This window comes from Nematolebias whitei, chromosome 12, assembly GCF_014905685.2.
Source record: "Nematolebias whitei isolate Nwh7 chromosome 12, NemWhi1, whole genome shotgun sequence".
NCBI classification, from domain to species: Eukaryota; Metazoa; Chordata; class Actinopteri; order Cyprinodontiformes; family Rivulidae; genus Nematolebias; species Nematolebias whitei.
Window position 1 is genome coordinate 35,196,729 of NC_056509.1, and position 23,436 is coordinate 35,220,164.

Sequence of the window (23,436 nt, forward strand, 5' to 3'; positions counted from 1 at the left end):
AAAAAAAAGTAAAAATAATAATAATTATGTAAAAACTTGTTACTTACTTGGCATTTCCAGACACAGCCTTTTTCCGGCGGAATATATTGAAGAAGCTATTGCTGCCACACTGAGCCGCAGACTTCCCATCACCAACATGCATTCGCACCACATCAGATGTGGTAAAGGCGCTTCGGACGTTCCTCTCTGGTTTGGCAATGATAATGTACATCTTGGGAGTGAACATGCAGCCCAGTGCCACTGTGACACTTAGACTGACAGAGAAGGATGTGGTGATGATCTTGTAGTTGGAGCCAAAATAGATAGGCACAAAGGCCAACCAGATAATACAAGTAGTGTACATTGTAAAGGCAATATATTTCGCCTCGTTAAAATTGGCAGGGACGTTTCTTGTCTTAAAGGCATAGTAAGTGCAGCTCATGATTAGCAGGCCATTGTATCCCAGTGGTGCCACCATGCCTAAGTTGCTGGTATTGCAGATGAGGAAGACCTCACGTATGCTTGGGTAGGACTTGATGGGCTTGGGAGGCTCCAGAATAATGAGTGTTATTTCCAGAGTTAGCTGCACGCTGATTAGCATAAAGGCAATAATAACCTGGGCCCAGGCGCTCATAAAACGTGGTTTCCTGGTGCAGATCTTTTTCTTGCTCCCTGCCAGAATGCGGGCAATTCGGTTTGTTTTCGTCACCAGAGCAGAGTAGCACATGGCCGATGAAAGGCCGACCAGGAGACGCTGTAGATAGCAGGAGGCCACTGTGGGACGCGCGATCAGGGTGAATGGACAGATGTAGCCCAGGAATATACCTGCCAGAATGATATAACATAGTTCTCTGCTGGAGGACTTAACCACAGGTGTATCACGGTACTGGATGAACACAAAAGTGACAAAGGAGGTGATCAGGATGCCCACGCAGGAGAAAACAACTGCAACTATGGACTCTACATCTGCCCAGTCAAGATACTTCAAAGGCAGTGGTTGACAGCCTGAAAAGAGAAGATGATAATTACTGTTTTGTTCACACACATACATGCACATTTATGTGCAAACATGTGGTCGGTGTGTGTGTCTTAGCTCTCTGTCAAAATACACCAGTTGCATACTTGTCATCTATAATGTAGAGGAATATTGTAGAGTTTAACGAGAGAAAAGTGACATCCCTCGACTTCCCCAGCTTAACACTCCATAAATTATATGCTTCTGCTAATAGCATTAAAGTGACTTCACTGTGAAACCCACTGCTGATCTGTATGCTAACGCCTAACACGTCAAATCATCAGACATTTTACAATAACCAACAATGCCTGCCACTAAGAAAATCTTTTAAGAATCACATACACTATTTTTAGATGTACACTTGACTTCAATTTTCATTTATAGAGAAAGCCTGGCTCCAATTAGGCATATAAGTGAACAATATAACACATATATAGATTAACAGCTCTTATCTTTTAGAATTCTCTCAGTGCCAGAAGAGTGAAGGGAAGATTTCTTTTTTGGCACTCTGCTGAAGTGTATTTCTAAGCCTCTCATGGCTGTAATAGGATTTGGCACCTGAGAAATGAGAGCTCCTCTCAACTTCATAAATTGCTGTCAAAACAACCACAGAGGTACAAAAAGGCAAAGAGCAGAGAGAACGGAAGTGAGCAATATCAGGTTTGTGACTAGCCTGAGGAGGCTTAAGGGCCCTGCATACTCCATCCAAAGTGGCAAAATCAGCTCTCGGTGACGTATTGCGTCACGAAAATCGCGTCATTTTGTTCTCAGAGCAGCTTTGCCCGCCCCTTCTCAACACAAGGCCTGAGTCAAACTTTTTCTCACAGGTGTATGCTCAAAGTATTGTGTAATTGGTCAGAAGTTTGCGGGCGTGTTCCTCAATGCGGAAATGAATTCAGACTGTGCAACTCTTCAAACACACTAAATTGGTCAAATGGTCAAACACTCCTGGATGGAGACCATGCAAGCATTGTGTACAGACCGGAGGGGTCTGTCTGTTAAAAAGTGTGGTGTTTTCTTCATGATAGGTTTGTGTGGGGTGGCTGTGGCTGAGTGGTTAGAGCAGTCGTCCTCCAATGCGAGAGTTGGGGGTTCGAATCCACCAGCAGTCACATGCCGAAGTGTCCCTGGGCAAGACAGTGAACCCCTCATAGCCTCTGATATGTGTCCCATCGGTGTATGAATGTGATCTAAACCTCTGATTAGTCTCATTAGAATGATTTGTTCAATTAGCTTTGTAGAGATCTAGTGCTGTATGAATGGGTAAATGAGGCACAGATTGTAGTGTAAAGCACTTTGAGTATCTTGAAATAAGATAGAAAAGCGCTATGTAAATACAGTCCATTTACCAAACGGTGGATGCAGGGATGGAGTGGAGACCATGGCAGGAACATTCCCATTCAGTGGCATATATACTGCAGTGGGAGGGATTTCCCAGGAGCCTGTGTCTTGTGGACTATGAAAGCTGTGTGCAAAAACTAACATCCTGCAACCACGTGACCACGAGTCGACTTCAGTTTTGGATGGAGGATGCCGGGCCCTTAAAGGACAGCTGGAGGATGAAACTGGGCTGGAGAAAATGTGCCAGATTGCTGCTTTTTGAGAGGATAAAGTTCATCAATTGGTAGCTCTCGTTATTGGTTAGCTAAGTTCAGAAAGGGCAACCATGATGTATGCAAATGAGTGCAGTTAAAATAAAAAAGTACAGAGCATCTTGAAGTGTCTGCTTTTTTTTTTTTTTTTTTTTGCCTACCTGCCAGGTCTTCATCAGGCCACCATCCCAGCTCGCATGCCTTACAGGTAAACTCATCCTGGACATACTCGTTGTCCTTGCACGTCGTGCAAATCCAGCAGCAGCTCACTTCACCTTTCCTTATCACCTGATGATTAACATAGATGGGTCAAAAAAAGATGTAGGAAACAGTTGCATCACTTGCCAAGCCATGACAAGAGACGTAAAACCCTCAGGCTCAGGGCAGCATAAAAAAGTAATGAGCCACAGGGGGATGTCAAAGTCGGTCATGAGTTTGTACCTTTTTTTTTTTCTTTTTTTTTGTGAGCTCCAAACAGAGTTTAGAAAACAAGGCCAACTGCTTTTACATTCTGCTCCCAGAGAAGCTGGTAACAGCACCGTGATATGCAAAGCAGGGTGATAAGTGGGAAACAAAACAGATAGAAGGAGATGTGAGAGCAGCCAGGAGAGAGGCTGCACCCTCCCCCTGGGCATCGCAGTGTACAACAGAAACATATCACCCCAGAATTAAGCAAATGAGGGCACTTTTTTTTTACAGGACTCAGCACCAATTGAACTGTTCAATGTGCCAACCTAGCTTCTTTATTTTTGTTGTTTTGTTAAGCCTTTCAGCTAACGTGCTACTTAAACATTTGTGTGAAATAGCGTAAACAGATACACAGTTTGTTCACTTTATATATCTTTATTCAACCAAGAAAATATGTGATTTTTTTTCCCTCCCTGATGTATATTTTTTCATTATCTCAAAGAGATCAGATGATATGTTTAAATTTAGGATGGAGTAAAAAAAATTCTTGCAACATAAAGATGTGGTGGACAGTTCAAAGTAGATTTGAAATAAGACTAAATGACAATTGCACACCCACAGTTTTGCACTGCCAACATTCTACCTAGTGAGATACCACCATTTTTCACCAATCGCAACCACAACGTTGCATCGTTTTTACGTCTATATTCTGATTTACCTCATTTTGTATTTTGCTTTGTGTGTTACCTGTTGTTTTGTCTTTACTGCACTTTGGTTGGCCTTGTCGCTGTTTTAAGTGCTCTATAAATAAAGTGGTATGGTACAACATTTTAAATGGCTATCTCATGCATAAAATGTGACAATAGCTGCAGCAATAAAATGTTTGTTTGCACTTCTGTCAGTTTGTATCACATTAAATAAGCTAGGCCTGTACATAAAGTAGTGCACATCATATATTAGTGAGCATGTTGCTGCATCATTAGACTGCATAAAATGCAAATAAATACAGTGGGTTGCTATGTAGCTTGGTCATTGGCTACATTTTTAAAAATATTTTCACTGAAATTTGGTCTCAATATCTAGATTCGCTAGAGATGTTACTGAGCTCTAATCTATGGCCACAATCCACTAATCTGTTGTTTTATACTGTGAAATATTTTGTGTAATGTCTACCGTCTGCTAAATATAGCTGGACAAACTGACATGGAAACAGCAGGATGCTCTTCCAGGCACTGTCATGTTTTGCTCTAATCTTTAATTACAATGTCCACATGACCAATATTGTGTGGGAGCTCCTGTTTTTTTAATTTAATTTAATTTTTTATTAAAACAGTAACTCCTTGAGACAACACTCTAATTTACAAAATGCAAAAAAAAAATGGTTTTCAGATGATGTATACAAATTGAGTTGAATCTGTTGCTGTTGGGTTTATTTTGTATCTCACTTTAATGGCAATACTGGACGAAAAGAGTTTAGTGAGGGCCGAAATTGAATCTGATTTATATTATGAAACTGCTTTTCAGTGGCAAAAAGCCAATGCATTTCCATATCATTAACATTTTAAATGAAAAACCAAATGCACTGAAATGATCCGCTGAGATCCACATGTTGCCTTGCAGTGTAATATGACTCAGAGTGGCCGATTTTTCACCTTAGGTCACAAGATAATTCAACACATTTTGGTTTCGAGACACACTGATGCTGTCACCACATCTTAACTCATTGAATACAGAAAGGAAATTATGTTTTTTAGGGTTTTTCATTAGTTTTTGTTTAACTATTATTTCTTGTGAGGTACCATTTTCTTGCTTTGAGGATTTAGTCCAGGGCTATTCAACAAAACTGCTTAGGGGGCCACAGTTTCTGAAAGCCAACAGCTCGGGGGCCGGACATCCAGCGATTAAAGTCATTATGTAAATAAAACAAGTTTTACCTTTTAAATTTGTTTAGTTTATTGCGTTGACTCATAAATGCAATAAACAGAACCCATACCCAGAACCCCCAAAAAACTTTTTTTTTAATTAAGTGGGGCAGATTGAAGTCACCGGGCTGCCAGTTGCATAGCCCTGATTTAGTCTTTAATTCGTTTCCTTGCTCTTTTAGCTAATTTAATGTTTGTTATATTGATGGGGGGCTGCAGTAGCTTGGTGGTCAGTGCCAAGCTGTTATCCTGAGGTTGCAGGTTCGAGCCCAGGTTGCGTCAAGAAGGGCATCTGGCATAAAACAAATATGCTTGATGCGAGTTTGCTCACTGTGGTGATCCCTGAAGAAGGGAGCAGCCGAAAAAACTTATTAATGATTAATAATATTAATAATTCCTTTATTATTATTATCCGTCTGGTTTATAGATTTGTACGTGCCCTTAACAACATTCTGGTGGGCATTAGACAGGCTGTCGCAGCGGCACCCACGTTAACTCTGACTATTTTGAGAGAAAGTTTGTTGCACAAATTTTCTGCACATATTTGAAACTTAAGCAACAAGGAAGAGCACATCTGTGACACGCCAGGAACCCCTGACCCAAGAGTTCTGCAAATGTCGTAAAACACTCCGGAGGCTCTCGCGTGAATGCCGTTTGCTAACTTGTTGCAGTGAGACGCTACCTTAATCGAGACCAAGCATTTTGTCTTCTCAATATAAAAGTGGCTATTTGCAACGGTTTGTCAGGTTTTATTTAAAAATGTCAATCAGTCAGGAGCAGAGTTCTTGTAGAACTGAAAAATACCTACCTTTATTTGACCTTTGGAGCAGGGGTCACTGCAGACTGAGCGAACCATGTCACTGCTGTTCATCCATAATTTATTGTCATCCATGTTCAAGATTCCCTCGTGCCAGGACCCCACATTTAAGTAGTCATAGCGATCCTCCCCCACGTTCTGTAGATTCATGATGTCATACCTGGAATGGAGTAAAAAGTAAGACAACTGTGGGTATGGATGGGGAGAAGAGGAGAAGGGGGGTAGGGATTAGAGATTAAACTGCTTGACAATGTTTTCATTTTCTTTTCCGATTGAAATTTACTAATTCGGCTTGAAAACCGTTTGAATGTGACATAGTGAGCTTGTGCAGCGGTACACCGTGTCCTCGTTTCTAAACTTGAACCAGGATGTGCTCCACCTGACGGAGGAATGACACGGCTGCGTTTCCTGACTGTCAAACGGTGTCTGTTGGACCAGAAAAGAGATGAAAGTGGCTGCCACAGTCGGCCATTCACCGAATCTGTTCCAGTCCAAACTAATTACATCCCTTTGTGCTCAAGACTGGTGCGCACGCGTGTGTGCTTGTGCACGAGTGTTAATGAGTACAGTGACTGTGGGAGAGAGGAGAGGAATTCAAATCTGACTATCATATGAAAGCTCTATTTCCTCCCTTCTCTCACCTGCCTGGGGTGTCTCCGTTTTCGTCGAAATAAATGTCTTCCCCGGAGACTCCTCTGAAGGACGTCTTAAGCAGATAATCCAGCAGCTTGCTTCCGTCGATGGGATCCATGGCCTCGCAGAGTCCCGTCTGGCCTGGACAAACTTCCTTGTGCATGTCGTGTAGGCCGTGAGCCATGGCGTAGATGGCGTTGATGACGAAGCCCATCTTACTATCCTGAACGTAGTTCTCGTGGAGATTTTCATTTCCTGTTAAAATAAAAGCAAAGGTCATGCAACATATGAAGACCTTTCAGACTCGGGTGTTACTGAAAATTAAATGAAGTGGTGTAAACCAGATATAGAGAACTTTATTTTTTCCAGCAGAGTTGATTATTACACACATCGAAACACGATGTTCAGGGGTTCAATAAGAAACAGACTTGGACAATTATAAATGTCAGGAAAGGCTTCACCCTGCCATTAAATCTCATTTTTACCAAGACTGTGAAAATCTGTGAAAGAAGATAAATTAATCTATTTCTTATTGCATTTACAAGGAAACCATAATATTCTGCCTCCTTAGACAAAATAATATCTTTACATGCACAAAAGCAAGCTGGTGATATGTCCCTGTAACACTTTAACAACTCAGTAAGATATTTCCATGTCTTTGTGCCATTTATGAGTGATTTTTTTTTTATTTTTATGTAAATATAAAAAAGTGTTGCACATCAAGAGTTTTAACAGATGCCGATATCACTCCCGTCAGATCGACTGAGCCTGGTACTTCACTAAGCGTTATAAAAAGACTGATGTTTTTTTTAAAACATCGGTCAAACAGTTGTCTCAAACTGTCTTGAATGAGTCGCATGTAAAGTGCATGTGACAATAAGAAAGGAGGAAAATGAATCAGGAAGTTGTTGTGATTGAGTCACTCATCGCCTTGAAGATCTTTGAAATTACATTTGTAAAAAGTAAAGAAAAAATAAATAAATCATCTGCTTCCAACTGCAATGGTCATCACACAGCAGTAATTAGCTTTATTTATAATTTCTGTGGTGGAAAAATGGGATTCACCAACGGTCAGGTGTAATCTTCATCAAATTTATGAACAAAATTTTGTGAAGAAACCGCGTCAGAATGCAGAAAATCAAATCATTACAAGTACAGAAACTGTGCCTCGGTTTCGATCTGGTTCTGCCTTCCCAACCAGAAAAAGTTCATTATGTAGAAACTTATCGGGGCGGGGGGTTGCTCCTTCCTGTTTGTGTTATAAGAAATAATAATAAAGTGCTATGTGTTGTCATCATTGTATGTTCCCATACAAAGACGGAATTGGCTCTTTGCATTTAACCCATCGCACCTGGGATACATCCAGGTGGAGCAGTGGGCAGCTATAAGCACCCGGGGAGCAATTCGAGATTAGGTGTCCTGCTCAGAGACACCACGAGATGTGCATTAACCGGGGATCGAATCCAGGACCTTCGGGTCCCGAGTCGGCTGCTTATCAGAACTGACCCGCAGCAGACACAAAAGAGGGAGCTGCTGAACTAAGGCATTATAATAACATCCCATTCATACCACATTGACTGTAAAGTCTACAAAAGGTTGTTGGTAGAATAATAGAGCATGGTGTTTGCATATCGATGCTTTGTGGGAGTGGTGGTGCAGAGGTTAGAGAGGGTGGAGCTGTGATTGGAGGGTCGCCGGTCAACTCCCGGGACCGACAACATCAAAAGCTGGGTGGAAAAGGTGAAACACTCACACCTGCCTCCACCATCATTTGCCCCACCCTGGGCCCATGAGCAAGCCCCGCCACCAGCTGCCCCCGAGGCACCCTAGATGGCAGCCCACTGCCTCACGTGTGTGTGCTCACATGTGCATCACGTGCAATGAGAGAAATGCACAGCACGGTGGCACAGCTGGTAGAGCTGCTGCCTCTCAGCGAGCAGGTCACCCTGGTTCAAATCCCGGTCCAGGGTCCTTTCTGGGTGGAGTTTGCATGTCCTCTCCGTGCATGCGTGGGTTTTCTCCGGGTACTCCGGTTTCTTCCCACAGACCAAAAACATGCATGTTAGGCTGATTGGTAACTCTGAATTGTCTCTAGGTATGAGTGAGAGAGTGAATGGTTGTTTGTCTCTATGTGTCCCTGTGATGGACTGGAGACCTGTCCAGGGTGTACCCCACCTCACACCACATTTTTAAGTCAGAGATGGATGAACTGAGGACAAATCTTGCTGTTACATCATTAATTTGTTCTCAAATAAAAATCTTATGTCATGTAAAATATTCCTCTGCTTCTACCTACCAGAACAGATTTTTTTGTAGTTCTTGTTTTCTTGTGGATGGCCCGAGAGGCGACATTGAAATCGGTACTGCCAGAACTCTGTGAACCAGGGGTTCCTCCTGTTGGAGTCCAGACGCAGCCTCAGGTAGTAGTCGTCAAAGGACTTGACCACCTCTGACTGCAGCTTCATGGTGATTCCTCCCTCGGCTTCCTGTTCATAGCCTTCAACAACCTCGTACCGGTCAGCCCAGCCGTCGCTGCAAAAACATCAAAAATAAAATTAAACACTACAACTGTGACAATACTCTGTATTTGTTATGTTCAAGTGTATTTTAAACTGTATTGTTGATTATAATTGCATTGTAGTTTGTACTCTATTTTCATTTTACACTGGCAGCTGTTGGCAACTTCTGTTATAAAGGCAACAGCTACATTAAAAATTAATAATGCACCAGCTTAGTTTTGATTTCACTGCTGCTTGTTGCATCTTTAACAAAAAAATTAATGTGATTCATCATTTTCTATAAAGACTTGACTAAAAGGCAAAAGAAGCAGGAATTGTACTGAGATCTTATAGCTTTTTCACATGTCTACATACTGGGTTTTTTTTATATTGCTGATTGAAAAGAAAAAAATGTCGAATTCAAACTATAGAAATGAACTCATTTGAAGCACAATGGTGGTTCTGTGATTCTTTGAGCATGTTTTGCTTCATTAGGACAGTTTAATATCTTTAATGGATCAATAGATACTAAAAGGAAATATCAGTATGTATGCTGCAACCCTATATCACACTTTCCGTATTTTTTGCCCTATAAGTCACAGTTTTTTGCGTAATTTGCATGCCCTGCGACTTATATGCCAAAGCGACATATTTATGGATTTTTTTCCCCTCATATTTATAAACCAAGATTTGGCTGAGATATGACTGTTTTCATTAATTCTGACTGAAAATATTGAACGCTACCATTTTCAGCCACGAGATGGTACTCAAGCAGTATGGCATGCCATTGTGTCATGTAATATGTAAAAGTGGGTATTAATGCCACAGTCTGCCATCTTTGTTCTACTCGCTTGGAGCAACCGTCAAATCAGCTTAATTTCTCTGCATCGCCCCGGTGAAATGCAGCTGATTTGACCATTGAAGTGCATTTATTACGTAAAAGTTAGACAGAGACACACCTTTACTATAATTTCAAACAATTTCAACAAATGTTTTTAAGTGCTAATCTTGTTAAATTCTTGTTAAAGTTTTCCCATGCATGGTCCTGCGGCCGACATTTGGCAGCCCATCGATTTTTGGCACAACACCGGCCCGCATTTCCAGTTTGTCAGCGGTGACGCATAATAGATGCAACTTATACGGCAAAGCGACATATTTATGGATTTTTCCACTTTATTAGACATATTTGGACTGATGCGACTTATAGGGCAGTGTGACGTGTACGGTGGAAAATATATATTTTCAAAAGAATGGGAAAAAATCTGGTCCAAGCCCTGATATGGAAAGACTTGAGATGAGCAGCTGATCTTTTTCATTAATAACGTGATGTGATCATCAGTCACTAGAAATGTATATTTGCAATCAATGCATCAAAACTGATCACAAATCATACCGATTCTAAAAATTCAAACAACTGCTTGCTTCAGTGGTTTGACTCAGGTTATAAATTACCACTTCAACCATAGTTTTGTTTCAGCTGATTTACCTTATCTAATGTTGTGAAACAGAAATTTTACATACGAGCAACAGATAAACTGTAATTCCTCTGCATGGTACGTCATCCTAATTATTTTATCTTCTTGCCTGCTGTTTTATCTCAAGTCCACTGCAGCGATCCTCGATTTAAAAGGATGGAAATCTCTGTGCCTCAACTGGAATAGTATGCTTTACAAAATCCCTCCAGCTTGTTTGTTTGCTTGTGTAATCCCTTGTGCCAGAACCATACCAAGCTAATTTGGACATATCTGGCCAATGGGCTCAGTGAGAAAAGGAAAACATCAGTGAAAGGGACACTGACAAGCAAATAAGCAGACAAACAGCACAGCTCAAGGCTTACTTTCCCTTTCAGTCTGAGCTGGTATGTTTTTGGCTGGTTTACTTTCCGTGCCCAGTCTTTTAATGTGTACTCCAGGCGGCTGTCTTGAAGTTCCTGTGCTCTACTGACAGCTACAAACCAATTAGGTCTGCTCACCTACAGAACCAATTATCTCACGTGTTGTTCTGGGCGATGGATGAGGACAGGTGCATGTCTCTGTGCAGATCACACAGTCTTGGAGCTTTTTATCCACAATTCCCACCAGTCTAGTCATTTGTGAGAATGCATGGGAATCATTAGAAAACCAGTTTACTTAAACCACTTTTAAGGTAGAAGAGATCAGTTGTGCAGCTAAATATGGGCAAAATATGGAAACCATCCAGAAAATGATTGTCATTTAGATCTTGTCATCTTTAGCTGATCCTCTCATTAAGAACTGAATGCCTGCCCATACTGTGTTAAAACTTGTGCTCATTAAAGTCAAATTTCATAATTTGTAATAATTTGTTAACAAAAATTTTAGTATACAAAACAAGTAGCAAGACAAATCGAGCTTTGCAGCTAGTATGGCTGTTTTTGTTTTCACAAAAAATTAAAGCTATCAGTTCTGGTTCAAATTCTACTCAAAGCTTTATTAAAATTCACCGATTTATATTTGTTATATTAACAAGAATTTAATAAGACCAAACAAGAAAGGGGTTGGATTTGAGATGATGCAAACGCCACGCATGTGATAACAAGACAGCCCGCCTGCTTCATTGTCCTTTTTACTCTAAATAAACTCATAAATCACTCCACGCGTCACAAGTGGCATGTGCAGCAAGGACAAGATCACGATAAAGCAAGATTTATTACTTGACTCAGGAGTCCAAAAGCAGCATCCAAGACGTGACAAGAACAACAGCAACATAGCAAGATATATGAGGTACATAAATATACAATCTGACAAAGAAAACGGAGGAAAATCAGGGAGTGCAAGGGCTAGGACAGCTGATTACTGAATGACGACAGGTGTGCTGATTACTGATGGAATACAGGTGGTACCTAATGAACTAGAAACCAGAACTACCGAACTGCCAGTATAAACGGTAACGAAAAACATTATTTTAGCTGAATGATACTAATATTTATAATAATTGTCCAAAGGAGGCAGCACGGTGGCACAGTTGGTAGAATTGCAGTCTCTCAGAACTGTACTTATATATCCTGATGCATGCTCAAACCACTGTACTTATATAGCACTTTTCTATCTTATCAAGATACTTTACTCTACAATCTGTGCCCTCATTTACATGGAGGACGGAATGTGACACATACATTTGCCCATTCATACAGCTCTCTACTATATACAAAGACTAATCAGAGCTTCATCACATTCATACACCGATGGGACACACATCGGAGGCAATGAGGGGCTCAGTGTCTTGCCCAAGGACACTTCAGCATGTGACTGCTGGTGGAATCGAACCACCCCAACTCTTGCATTGGACTAAATTGTCCCTAGGTGAGAGTGAATGGTTGTATGTTTCATTTGTCTCTGTGTCCCTGTGATGGACTGGAAACCTGTCCAGGGTGCCTGCCTCTCTCACTGTGATGGCTGGACATGGGCACCAGTGATCCCCATGACCCCAAAAGGAAGAAGCGGGTAAAGATAATGGATGGATGGATGGATGGATGGATGGATGGATGGATGGATGGATGAATGGATGGATGCATGGATGGATGGATGGATGGATGGATGGATGGATGGATGGATGGATGGATTTATCCAAAGCGAAAGAAAATACAGAGTGACCATGTGAAGGTTCTTCTGAGAGTGAAGCAAAGATGGATACAGTCAACTCATTATCGCCCGCCATCTTAAAAGGCAAGCAAGTATGGTGTTGCCTGCTTCTATGTGTGTTTGTTTTATCTGCTAACAAAATATCTTACGAGCCAGTGAATATATTTTATTGAAATCACTGGATATACAACTACAACAGATGAACTTTTAAAGTCATGCTAAGTCAAGATGGCCACCACAACTAGTCTACCTTAGAAACCACCAAAATGCTGACTGTCACTTTTACAGATTTTGCGCTAAAATTTGTTGTGGTAGTAGCTGAAAGTCATCCCCAGCACATACATCACAGCTAACAGGCTGCATGAAATCTTTGAAACTTTGAGATAACCTGTTGGAGTCAACCCTGTTTGTCTATTAGCAAAATATCTCATGAACCACTATGCAGGGGTGTCAAACTCAGCTGCAAAAGGGGGCCAATATTAAAGACTTGATCCAAACCATTGGCCAGTTTCAGTTGATACATTAACCCAAGGAACTTGACATCTTTTCTTGGCTGCATGTTCATTAGCATGAGTTTGATTGGTCTCATTTGACATTCTCTGTTGCCCTTCCATGTCAAAGTCAAAGATTACTAAAAATCCAGCAACTTTTCTGGTTTTGAAGTTGTCCAACTATCATGAGAAGTCTGCACTAAATGAACTATGCTCAGTTTTGTAAGCAAAATGAGAACCAATCAAAATACTGTAGTTTACATTTAAAATAACATCTTGGGAGGGCAGATAATATAACAATGGTCAGATTTGGTCCATAGGCCTGGAGTTTTACACATGTGCACTATGGGAACATTAAATAAACACAGAAACTACCATTGGTTGTACATTTATAGCTACTTTTGAAGTCAACCTGATTCTAGATGGCTAACAAACACAAAAAGTAGCTACAGTTCCTTTAAGAAATTCTAGTTTCATTAAGATTTCTAAATTGGAAAATCAAATTAGAGGTATGAAATTCTTCTTCAAAACATTGAAATGTATTTTATATGTCACACCAAAGAAAATATTGTAATGGCTCCATCGTTTCTATTGGTTCCCAACCATGGTCCTTGAGGAACGCCATACTGCATGTTTTAGTTTCCCTGCACCAACACACCTGATTCAGTGATTTATTACTTCCTTAACTTCTGCTAAAGCCTTTTAAGCACCCATTCATTCAAATTAGGTGTGTCAAAGCAGGGAAACAACTAAAACATGCAGGATGGTGTTCCTCAAGGATCAGGGTTCGGAACCCCTGGTTTAGACCAGAAGGCTATCTGTAACTTTTATATACATTAAAAATTAAAATGAAAACTGGACAAATTATCTTTTTATTGTTTATTATAAAGTTTTTTTGTGCGTGTTAGGCTAGGTGTGACCAGTCAAAAGCATTTCAATCCACCGACAAAGTCATTCAGTTCTTTCCACGCAGCACACATCTAATGATATTCTTTGGTTTCAGTGATTTAGTCTGACCCCTCAAGCAACAGCACATTTTCAAGAACAGCCTCAAAATGATACATCTGGTCTTCTAAAATCCAAACAGGTGCCATAACAGAAATGTTCACTGTCCTTTTGTTTTTGCTGACAAGCAGTTAAACTGAGTCATGCTTACATTCTCAGCTGAATTAAGAGTTTGCTTGAACTTTGTTCGGTCTAGTCACATTTCCTTCATCCCCCCCACCCCACCCATTTTTCTCTTCAACACACAAATGTGTGCTTTCAAAGTCCACACCGTAAATGCACCTATCTGGTACAGTAAATGGGTTTAATGACATCTGTTTGATGCTTGGCTTATTTGTGCAACGTGAAGGGAAGAAAGCGAGCGGTTTTTAAATAAAGACTGAGAAAAAGAGGGACAGGAGGAGTGCTGTTCAACGCACCACATGAATAATTTACACCACGCCGAAGACACGCTCGACTGTCTCGCAGTGCAGTTTGTGATGAAGTAAAATGACATTTCTGTCTTCTCACACTCGTCTCTCAGGATGCTGCTGTCTGGCGAAACTCCAAACGGCTCATCAAAGCCTCACGGGCCACATGAGGGATGCCTAATGGGACAAAATCTGATTTGATGTCACCTCAATGTTCTGCACCTTCGCACTGCATATTTGAAGGTCCATCATTACATAACCTGAGCTTGATACACCGCAGAAACACCTGTTTAAGCTGATTAAGAGCCACCACTGCTCAATTGTCTTAGTAGTTTCTTCACATAGTTCTGTGACAGACAGGCAGTGAGTTTAGAAAGAGGCGGTGTTTATCGGACACAAAGATTTCATTTCAATTCTCAATTTTTAAAAGTTGTTCTTACCTGAAGCATAAAATCAAATTAACATGCTAAAATGCCCACATTGCCACTAGGTGGGGAAAACGTTTGCTTTACAAACCCATGAACAAAGGTGGTTTGATAGAATGCACATCATCCACCGCCTTTTGTGACAGGTTTAAACTAAGATCATTTAATGCTGAGTGATACAGTGGATCAGTTGGTAGAGCTGTTGCCTCTCAGTGAAAAGGTCGCCAGATCAAATCTCAGCTGGGGGGCCTTTCTGTGTGGAGTTAGCACGTTCTCTCCATGCATGTGTGTCTTTTCTCCGCATCTCCGGTTTCCTCCTGCTTACCAAAAACATGCATGTTAGGCTGATTGGTAACTCTAAATTGTCCATATGAGTGAGAGGTTGTTTGTTTCGTTTGTCTCCATGTGTCCCTGTCATGGACTGAAGATCTGTCCAGGATGTCCCCCGCCTCTCGCACAGTGATAGCTGGATATGGGCACCAGTGACCCCTGCGACCCCTAAAGGAAGAGGTGAGTAAAAGATGATGGATGGATGATCTTATGCTGATAAACGATGAACTTGTAGCTGTTTCGGTTCTATCCAGTGTTATTTAACTAAAAGGATCATATCATTTTTAAATAATAAAATGAACACTGATAGGCCTTGTTGGGATTTGCCAAGTAAATTATGTAACAGGATTATGCAACATTACACAACTTCCAATTTTTCTTCCGAGGAGGCAACGAGACGAGGAGGAAAGCTAACAGGAGCTGTTTTCAACATTTGAGCATCAAACTCCAGATCTCAGAGCTCTGGTTTGTCTTTTTTGAATCTTTTGCTTCACAAATCTCTTAAAATCTTTGAAACCAGAAGCAAATATTCACAAAACTTCCCAAATACATGAAGCAATTCATTAAAGTTGTTTGTCATAATTTCATCCTTTTTTTTGTGTACTCTTCTTCTTTTCTGGGTTGCCCGGGGAGCTGGTGCCCATCTCCAGCAGTCACTGAGTGAGAGGCGGGGTACATCCTGGACAGGTTGCATGCTTACTATCACATTTGCAAGTAAACTCAATACATGTGTTTTAAGATTTTATTTAAAAATTGGATCTTGTACAGAACCGTTCACAACAATGTGGGAACTGAGAGCTCTGCAGGGTGATCCACTTCCAGTTTGCTATTACAGCTGTATATTTATGAAGCCCCAAATTAATTGGCAGGGCAGAGATTTAATCACATGCACCATTTTCCCCGGAGGATAAAGGAAAAGTTATTTTTACAAAAGAGGAAATTCAGGATATGTAGAGGAGAGTTCCAAATTGCTCGCACGAAATGAACTCTGAACACTTTTGTTTTTCTCTTATTCTCCTTTTTGGGGAAAAAGAAGCTGTTCTGTTTTGTTTTCTGGCAGAAGCCGACTCTGTTAAGGTGGTACACAGACTCTGAGAGGATGTATGGGCTTGTAAAAGCTTTCCAGGCTGCTTTTATTTATTCATCACACCCCAGTTTGAGCTGGGAGATCAGTGTCCTTAACAGGAATCCATTTTTTTTTCCTCTTTGACTGCTAAACGAGATCTATTCAGCAGCAAATCCCTGACAGTTTGCACATAAATGGTCACACAGACAATAATAATCAGTTTAATGCAAACGTTGACCGATAAATATCGATATTAAACACGTTCTCCTGTTTTAAAATGCTCCATTGTTTTTTTTGCTGTTGCATTATTAAACATCCACACGATTTATGTTTCAGTTTCGCTCATTAAATCCTGAGACATTCTGCTGACATCCAACTGCTCTTGTTTGTCTGGAAGATTTTTGAAAAAAGTAAAGGATAACTTGGCAGCGCTGCACAGACACAGACTCGTTGTTCTAAAAAAAGTGCAAAATAATCGCCACAAATCCATGAAAAAAAAAACATTTACCGTGTTTTTCGGATTATAAGGCGCATTAAGCGAAACAAAACAGTCAGATGAGTCAAACTTTATTCAACTCATTCACAATAACCACATAAAATCGTTTCGAGGTCAGGAAGCACAACCAGAATTAATACATAAGGCGCACCTGATTATAAGGCTCACTGTCGATTTTTGAGAAGATTTAAGGATTTTAAGTGCGCCTTATAGTCTGAAAAATACGGTACATGGATTGCAACTTTGGTCAAATATGAATATGAGTAAAAGGATGGCTCACTTCTCCTCTTGCACAATAATCATTTTGAGCTGCTTTGGGCTTTCATTAAGAGTTCCTGCAAAACAATTTGTGTATTTAAACTTAACATTGTTTGGATAAGCACAGGATTCAGCAAAATGTGAATTCTTAAGCTCAATTTTTTTTTTCAGTTTCTATTCATGAAAAACCCCTCTGCAGCTCACTGTGCAGGCTGTTTTTTTTCTTTTCAAAAGGCTCTTTTATCAGAACAAACACTTGTAATTCAAGGTTGACACAGAACCAGACAAAGATAAACCTCAGGTAGGAGGCTGAAACAGTGAAACCTCTTAGATTTTTGATAATTCAACTCATCAATCAGTGCTAAAAACTCACAATCACTTAATTTAAGTCTAAAACAATTATGTTACTGTTGACGGGATCAAATTTGGTGCGTTCAGTCCCGTGCAAGCTGTTGCTATGAGAAGAATTACAGTTTCTGCTAATCAGCCGGTGACAGCTGTGTCTAGATGTCAGTCCAGTGAGCTATTTTTGATCCCTTCAGTGTTCTCCATCCTTCTCCTTATACTTAGGAACACGGCGCATCAATTAGAAAGACAGCGATAACCTTGACACGTGGCTGCTTGCAGTTATCATAAGAGGCGTGTTGCAAATATTCATTTTTGCTCACTGCATTGCATGGTGCAACAGGAATAAACTTTGCAGAGCTTCGTGAAGTCTATAGTTCGCTCTTTTATTGTTGGAATCGTGTTTACTGCCGCTGTTGGGAGGAATGTGCAGACGTGAGGCAGAGTTTCTGATGGTTTTGTGTGGAATCTTGCTGACAGACCTGCACCGCGCCAACTTTTTTACAGGGTCAAATATCTCCATGGAGACTGTGGCGCAGGCAGTACACGGTATTTTTTACATTGCTTTGGTAGTGAAAAGTAAACCTTCTGTAAATGTAATGATTTATGTGAAACAACTGCCACTACGTGCTGGTGGGCCCTTTAAAACAGGTTATGATTCAACAAACATGAGGTTTGACGCTGTTTTTTTACACAAATCATAAAAAATTACAAACTCAGGACCAAGACGTAATTTCATTTCTGTTAGCTGCAGAAGGGAAGTAAAACTAAAGGTCAGAAATACGAGTCAGGTGTTGATAACTGTTGATAATCAGGTGGGGATTAGTTCCAGAGTTTTGATCCCCCATGACCGAAGATGGTCACTGCAGCAGAGCAATCTTAGCAAATATAAAACTAGCTACAGATAAGAAGCTAAAACTGGCTGTAGTAGAGACTGACCCTGACTTATACTCTGAGCGCTAACAGATCATCTGACATCTGACTTGAAAATAACTCTCAGAAAGTAACCACTGGCTGTGTGTCTACAACAGTCGACCCAATTCAAGATGGCTGCCACAGTTACCATTTTCACCGTATAAGTTGCAACAGTCCAAAAAATGTTTACTAAAGTGGAAAAGGTAACACTTTACTATAAAGGTACACAAAATTTGATTAACTACTAGGAAACGCCTCAGGAACCAATCAGGAGCTAATGGGCAGTTAACCAGTATTTACTGGGGAGCACACAGCCAAGCCTTATTAGGGGACTACTGGTTAGTTACCTTGTAAATGAAGAGGAACTAATCAAGAACTAATGGGTAGTTACCAAGGAAGCCAACGTGGAACAAATCAGGAGCTAATGGGTAGTTAACCAATACTTACTGGGGAAAACACAGCCAAGCCTTATTAGGGGACTACAAGTTTGTTACCACAGTAACTGAGGGGAAATGATCCATGTGGGTTCTGAATAAACCCTGCACCAGTGAGGTCACAGCTCGTAATTGTCAAAATCCTGTTTCCTAGTGATTAATGGTTTTATTGGATTTCCTCTTTTGTAAACCTGTTGATGAAAGAAAGACATTAGCAATTTCATAATCTTGTACTGGTGTTATCTTAACTGTGTCTGACTATCACTTATTGAGTACCAAATTATTTCCTGGCTATTATTTTGTTCACTGATGCAGTGAAGCATCATACCGAGTACGTACTGAGGAACCAATCATTACTTAATCACTGCCTGACTATTACCTACTGGTTTGTTCCTGTGGTAACAAACCAGTAGTCCCCTAATAAGGCTTGTCTGTGCGTTCTCCAGTAAGTACTGATTAACTACCCATTAGCTCCTGATTCATTCCTCTTTGTTTCCTTGGTAACTACCCATTATTTCTTGATTAGTTCTTCTTCATTTACAAGGTCAACTAACCAGTAGTCCCCTAATAAGGCTTGGTTGTGTGTTCCCCAGTAAGTACTGGTTAACTACCCATTAGCTCCTGATTGTTCCTGATTCGTTCCTGAGGCGTTCTCTAATAGTTAATCAAATTTTGCGTACCGTGGGAAAAAAAAACATAAATAAGTTGTTTTGCCATATACGTCGCAACTATTATGCATCACCACTGACCACACGGAAATGTGGGCCGGTGTTGTGCCAAAAATCAATTGGCTGCCAAAATGGTGGCTGCAGGAGTGCACACAGGAGGACTTTAACAAGAATTTAACAAAATTAACATTTAAAAACATTTATTTGTTTGCTCGAAATTATATCAAAGGTGTGTCTCACCTAAACTTGTCCTTAATAAATGCACTTTAATGGTCAAATCAGCTGCATTTCGCCTAGGCGACAGGGCGAAATTCAGCTGATTTGACGTTTGCTCCAAGAGTTCCGGAGCGAGACAAAGGTAGCTGCTATGGCAAGCCAAGTGCCTCATTAATAGCTACTTTTATCTATTTATTGAAACAATTGGCTTGCCATACTGCTCGAGGGCCCTCTAGTGGCTGCAAATGGTAGTGTTTTATATTTTTCATGTCAGAATGATATAAATTGTCAGATCTCAGCCAAAAGTTGAGTTATAAATATGTGGAAAAAATGTATATTAGTCGCTTCGGTGTATAAGTCGCAGGACTTGCAAATGTATGCAAAAAGATGCGGCTTATATGGCGAAAAATACAGTAATCAGCTGTAGTCTACATACATATGACTGGGCCTCAGTCATTTTTGCAGACATTAAACTAAAATCTGTTGTGGTAGTAGCTGACAAACATTCACAGCATTTACACCAAACACGTACAGATCATGTAAGATATTGCAAAATTGCACGCATTTAGCCAAAATGAGTACAAGTCCATCATTTCTTATCGTGAGAGGATCTTAGTCTCTGGCATGAAAGGTGGAAGATGATATGCATTCATTCAAGGAATGCTATGTCCTGAATTTCAATGTCTGAACATTCATCATGTCAGAAACAAGAGTCCTTTCTCTTTTTTTTTTTTTTTTTACGCGGATGCTTGATTTTTTTTCTACTGCAGACCTGGAAGTTGTTTCCAATCAACACACCTGCTTTAGTGGTTACTTTTCTCTGAATATGTACTTGGTTTCCTTCACTTGTTCTAGTGTGATTTGACATTAAACACCTTTAGTGTATCTACCAGTCTGCTGCAGTCTTGACCTGAGCTTTGCCTCCTTCACATTTCCAATCAACATGGATTATGATGGTTTCTGTGGGTTAAAAATGAGCAACATTTAGAAGCAGTCGGCAGAAAGAGATTACCAAAAGTGCCAAAGAGGAGCTCTAAGCTCCAACAAACCATCGGCCATGGGCTAAGTAGAGAGAAGAAAAGTGAGCATCAATAATAAAAAGTAATATTGACTTTTATTTAGATAAGGCAAATCGAGAATAGAAAATGAACTGAGCTCATTTTACATCCTTCAAAATCTTTAGATGTGTTTACAACCTTTTACTGCTCCTTTCACATTTTGTTCTGCTTCAGTTTCTTTCAGCTTCCTTGCACAAATTTAAAAAAAAATTCAGCTACTTTCTGCTGTTTTTTTTCAGCTATTTTGTGCTAGTTTCAGATTATTTCTGCTAACTACAACATTTAGTTGCTTCTTCAAACTTTTTTCTACTAATTTCAGCTTGCTATGCTCTTTTCAGCTTATTTCTGCAAGTTTCTACTTTTTCTGCTATTTCAGATACTATTAATCTATTTTAATGCTAATTTTAGCCTTTTCAGCTAATTCCACTTTGGTTGCGCTGATTTAAACTTTTTTCAGCCTAATTCAGCAAAAATGTGCTCTCTCCATTTCCTTCTGGTAATTTCAGTTTATTTCTGCAGTTTTTAGCTACTTTTCAGCTGTTTTTATGCCAATTTAAGCTTTTTTCAGGTAATTTCCACTTTATTGTGCTCATTTCTGTGTCTTTCAGCCTAATTGGGCAAACATGTTCTTTCTGCTTTCTTATTCTAACTTAAACTTGTTCTACCTTTTCAGCTAGCTTTTTAGCACATTTTAGCTGATTACAGCTGTTTTCAGATCCATTCAAGTTTTTCGTGGTAATTTCTGCTACTTTCAGGCAGCTCAATTAAATTATTTCTGCTAATGTCAACTTGTTATGCTCCTTTCAGCTTATTTCTGATAGTTTCAACTATTTCAGCCACTAATTAGCAGTTTTCATGCTAATATTAGCTTTTTCAGATAATTCCACATTTTTTGCACTCATTTCAACTTTTGTGTTCTTTGTGTCTTTTCCTGCTGATTTACACTTGTTCTACATTTTCAGTTACATTTCAGTGTGTTTTTTTTTTTTTTGGGGGGGGGGGGGGGGGGTGTTGCTAATTTCAGCTGTTTCTCAGCAAGTTCTTCTGCAATAAGCATTCACACTGCATTTTCACAGGAAATGCTATTTTTCTAGTCACCATACTCTTTCCACCTGTTATTGTTAGATAAGCTGAAAGTGTGACACTTTTCAAAAGATTTTATAAACCAAAAATATATTTTAAACATTGGATTCAACCTGATGGGTTTTGTTTGGAAACAAAACTTACATCTGAAACCTTTATACGATTCTGTGAGGAACAGATAATTTACTTTGGCACGATTTCTCAACACTATTGACACAGACGAGCTTCTTCTTCTGCGCTCATTTGCCAAATAACTCGCATGTAAAAGTCAACAGGCAGAGCTTCACATCCTGCTCCTCTTCCTGCGATGGAGAGGAGATGAGAGATGTGGAGACGACAGCAAAAAGGCAATGTGTCCTGTCAAAAGCACCTCTTGTTCTCTGTAACGCTAAACATGTTGATTCAAGCCTGCAGCAAAATCTCAATCTCCTTTTAACATTTATTTTTTTAATAAATTGAAAATGCCAGTTCAGATTTCCAACTTTCTTTGCACCATTCTGCAATCTGAAAAGACACAGTCATCCCCTCGTTAATGACTTGTGTCAAACTGTTAATGTCCATTTAGCCAGAAAATAAGGCTTGGCTACTTAAAAACTGGACCCCGACCAAAAGCCATGCACGTACAAGAGGGGCAGAAATGAGAGCAACAAGCAGAAAAGCAGCTTATGCAAATGGAGTTTAGTAATAGCAGCATTCGAGCAGCATTCGAGCAGCATTAGGCGCAGAGAGAAAGCCCAATGCTGCTAATTGCAAAGAGAGCGAGCGGGTGCATAAGTAGGTGGATTCACCACATGCCGCCATTCAGAAACTGGGGGGTGGGGTGCGGAAATGTGACAACACAAGACCGTGCATAGAAAATGTAAAAAATGTATATCTGGTTGTGATCACTGCAACAACTTCAGCTCTGCAGACAGAACTCAATGCCGACATTTTTTTCGAGTGGGTGTAAAATATTCTCCGCTTGATTACAGTTGGTTCTGTAAAATCGTCTGATGGTGTCAGCTTCAGCTAAAAACACGCTTCTTGACATCATAAACTCACACATTCGTTGTTTTTCTTCCTTTTCCACATTCATAACCTGGAACATTTAAGGGCCTAGCATTGTTTGAAGGAATTAAACATCTCGCGCACAACCTCGTGCCGTATTGTCAATGTTGTGAACGACTCTAAGCTACTACCACACCAAATCTGAGCTCAGTCTATGTAAAACAGGCTGATAGTCGTTTGTATTTCAGGTAATCTTAATGAGCTGTGGCAGCCATCTTGAATTAGATTGACTCCAAAAGTTGATCAGTTTTAGATGTATATCTAGTGGTTACTTTCGGAAGGTTTCATCAAAATCCGTCCAGTGGTTCATGAGATATTTTGCTAACAGACAAAGAGTTGACTGATAGTTAATGACAATCTGTTAGGGCTCAAAATTCATGTTGGGGATCAGCCTTGGATTCTAGTACACCAAATACTGAGTCAATATAATTATTACCTTCACTGAATTGTAGACATCTTGTGTTTGTAAAGTTCTGTTGGCTGTGGCAGCCATCTTTAATCAGGTTAACTCTAAAAGTTATCAGTTGTTGATGTGTATCCAGTTACAGCAGTCCCTCGCTACTTCTCGGTTAGTTTTTTTTTTAAACTTCCTCTTGCAGCTGATCAGCTAATCTCGTGCAGGGCAGAGAAGTGGGCGTAGCCGAAAGTGCAACTGAAAGCAGAAAGCTGATATCATGACATATATACATATATATATATATATATATATATATATATATATATATA

At 40.1% G+C, this 23,436-nt stretch overlaps 1 protein-coding gene across 1 annotated transcript in view; it reads right to left on the reverse strand.

Annotated features, from left to right (window-relative positions):
- The window catches only part of grm1a (glutamate receptor, metabotropic 1a), a 47,794-nt gene that overhangs the window by 3,173 nt on the left and 21,185 nt on the right, over positions 1–23,436 (reverse strand). Inside the window, exons 4-8 of the mRNA XM_037685479.1 lie at positions 8,663–8,898; positions 6,375–6,621; positions 5,725–5,893; positions 2,748–2,874; positions 48–984 (exon numbers count right to left, since the gene is read on the reverse strand). Coding sequence (XP_037541407.1) covers positions 48–984; positions 2,748–2,874; positions 5,725–5,893; positions 6,375–6,621; positions 8,663–8,898 — 1,716 coding nt within the window. The remainder of the gene's footprint in view (positions 1–47; positions 985–2,747; positions 2,875–5,724; positions 5,894–6,374; positions 6,622–8,662; positions 8,899–23,436) is intronic.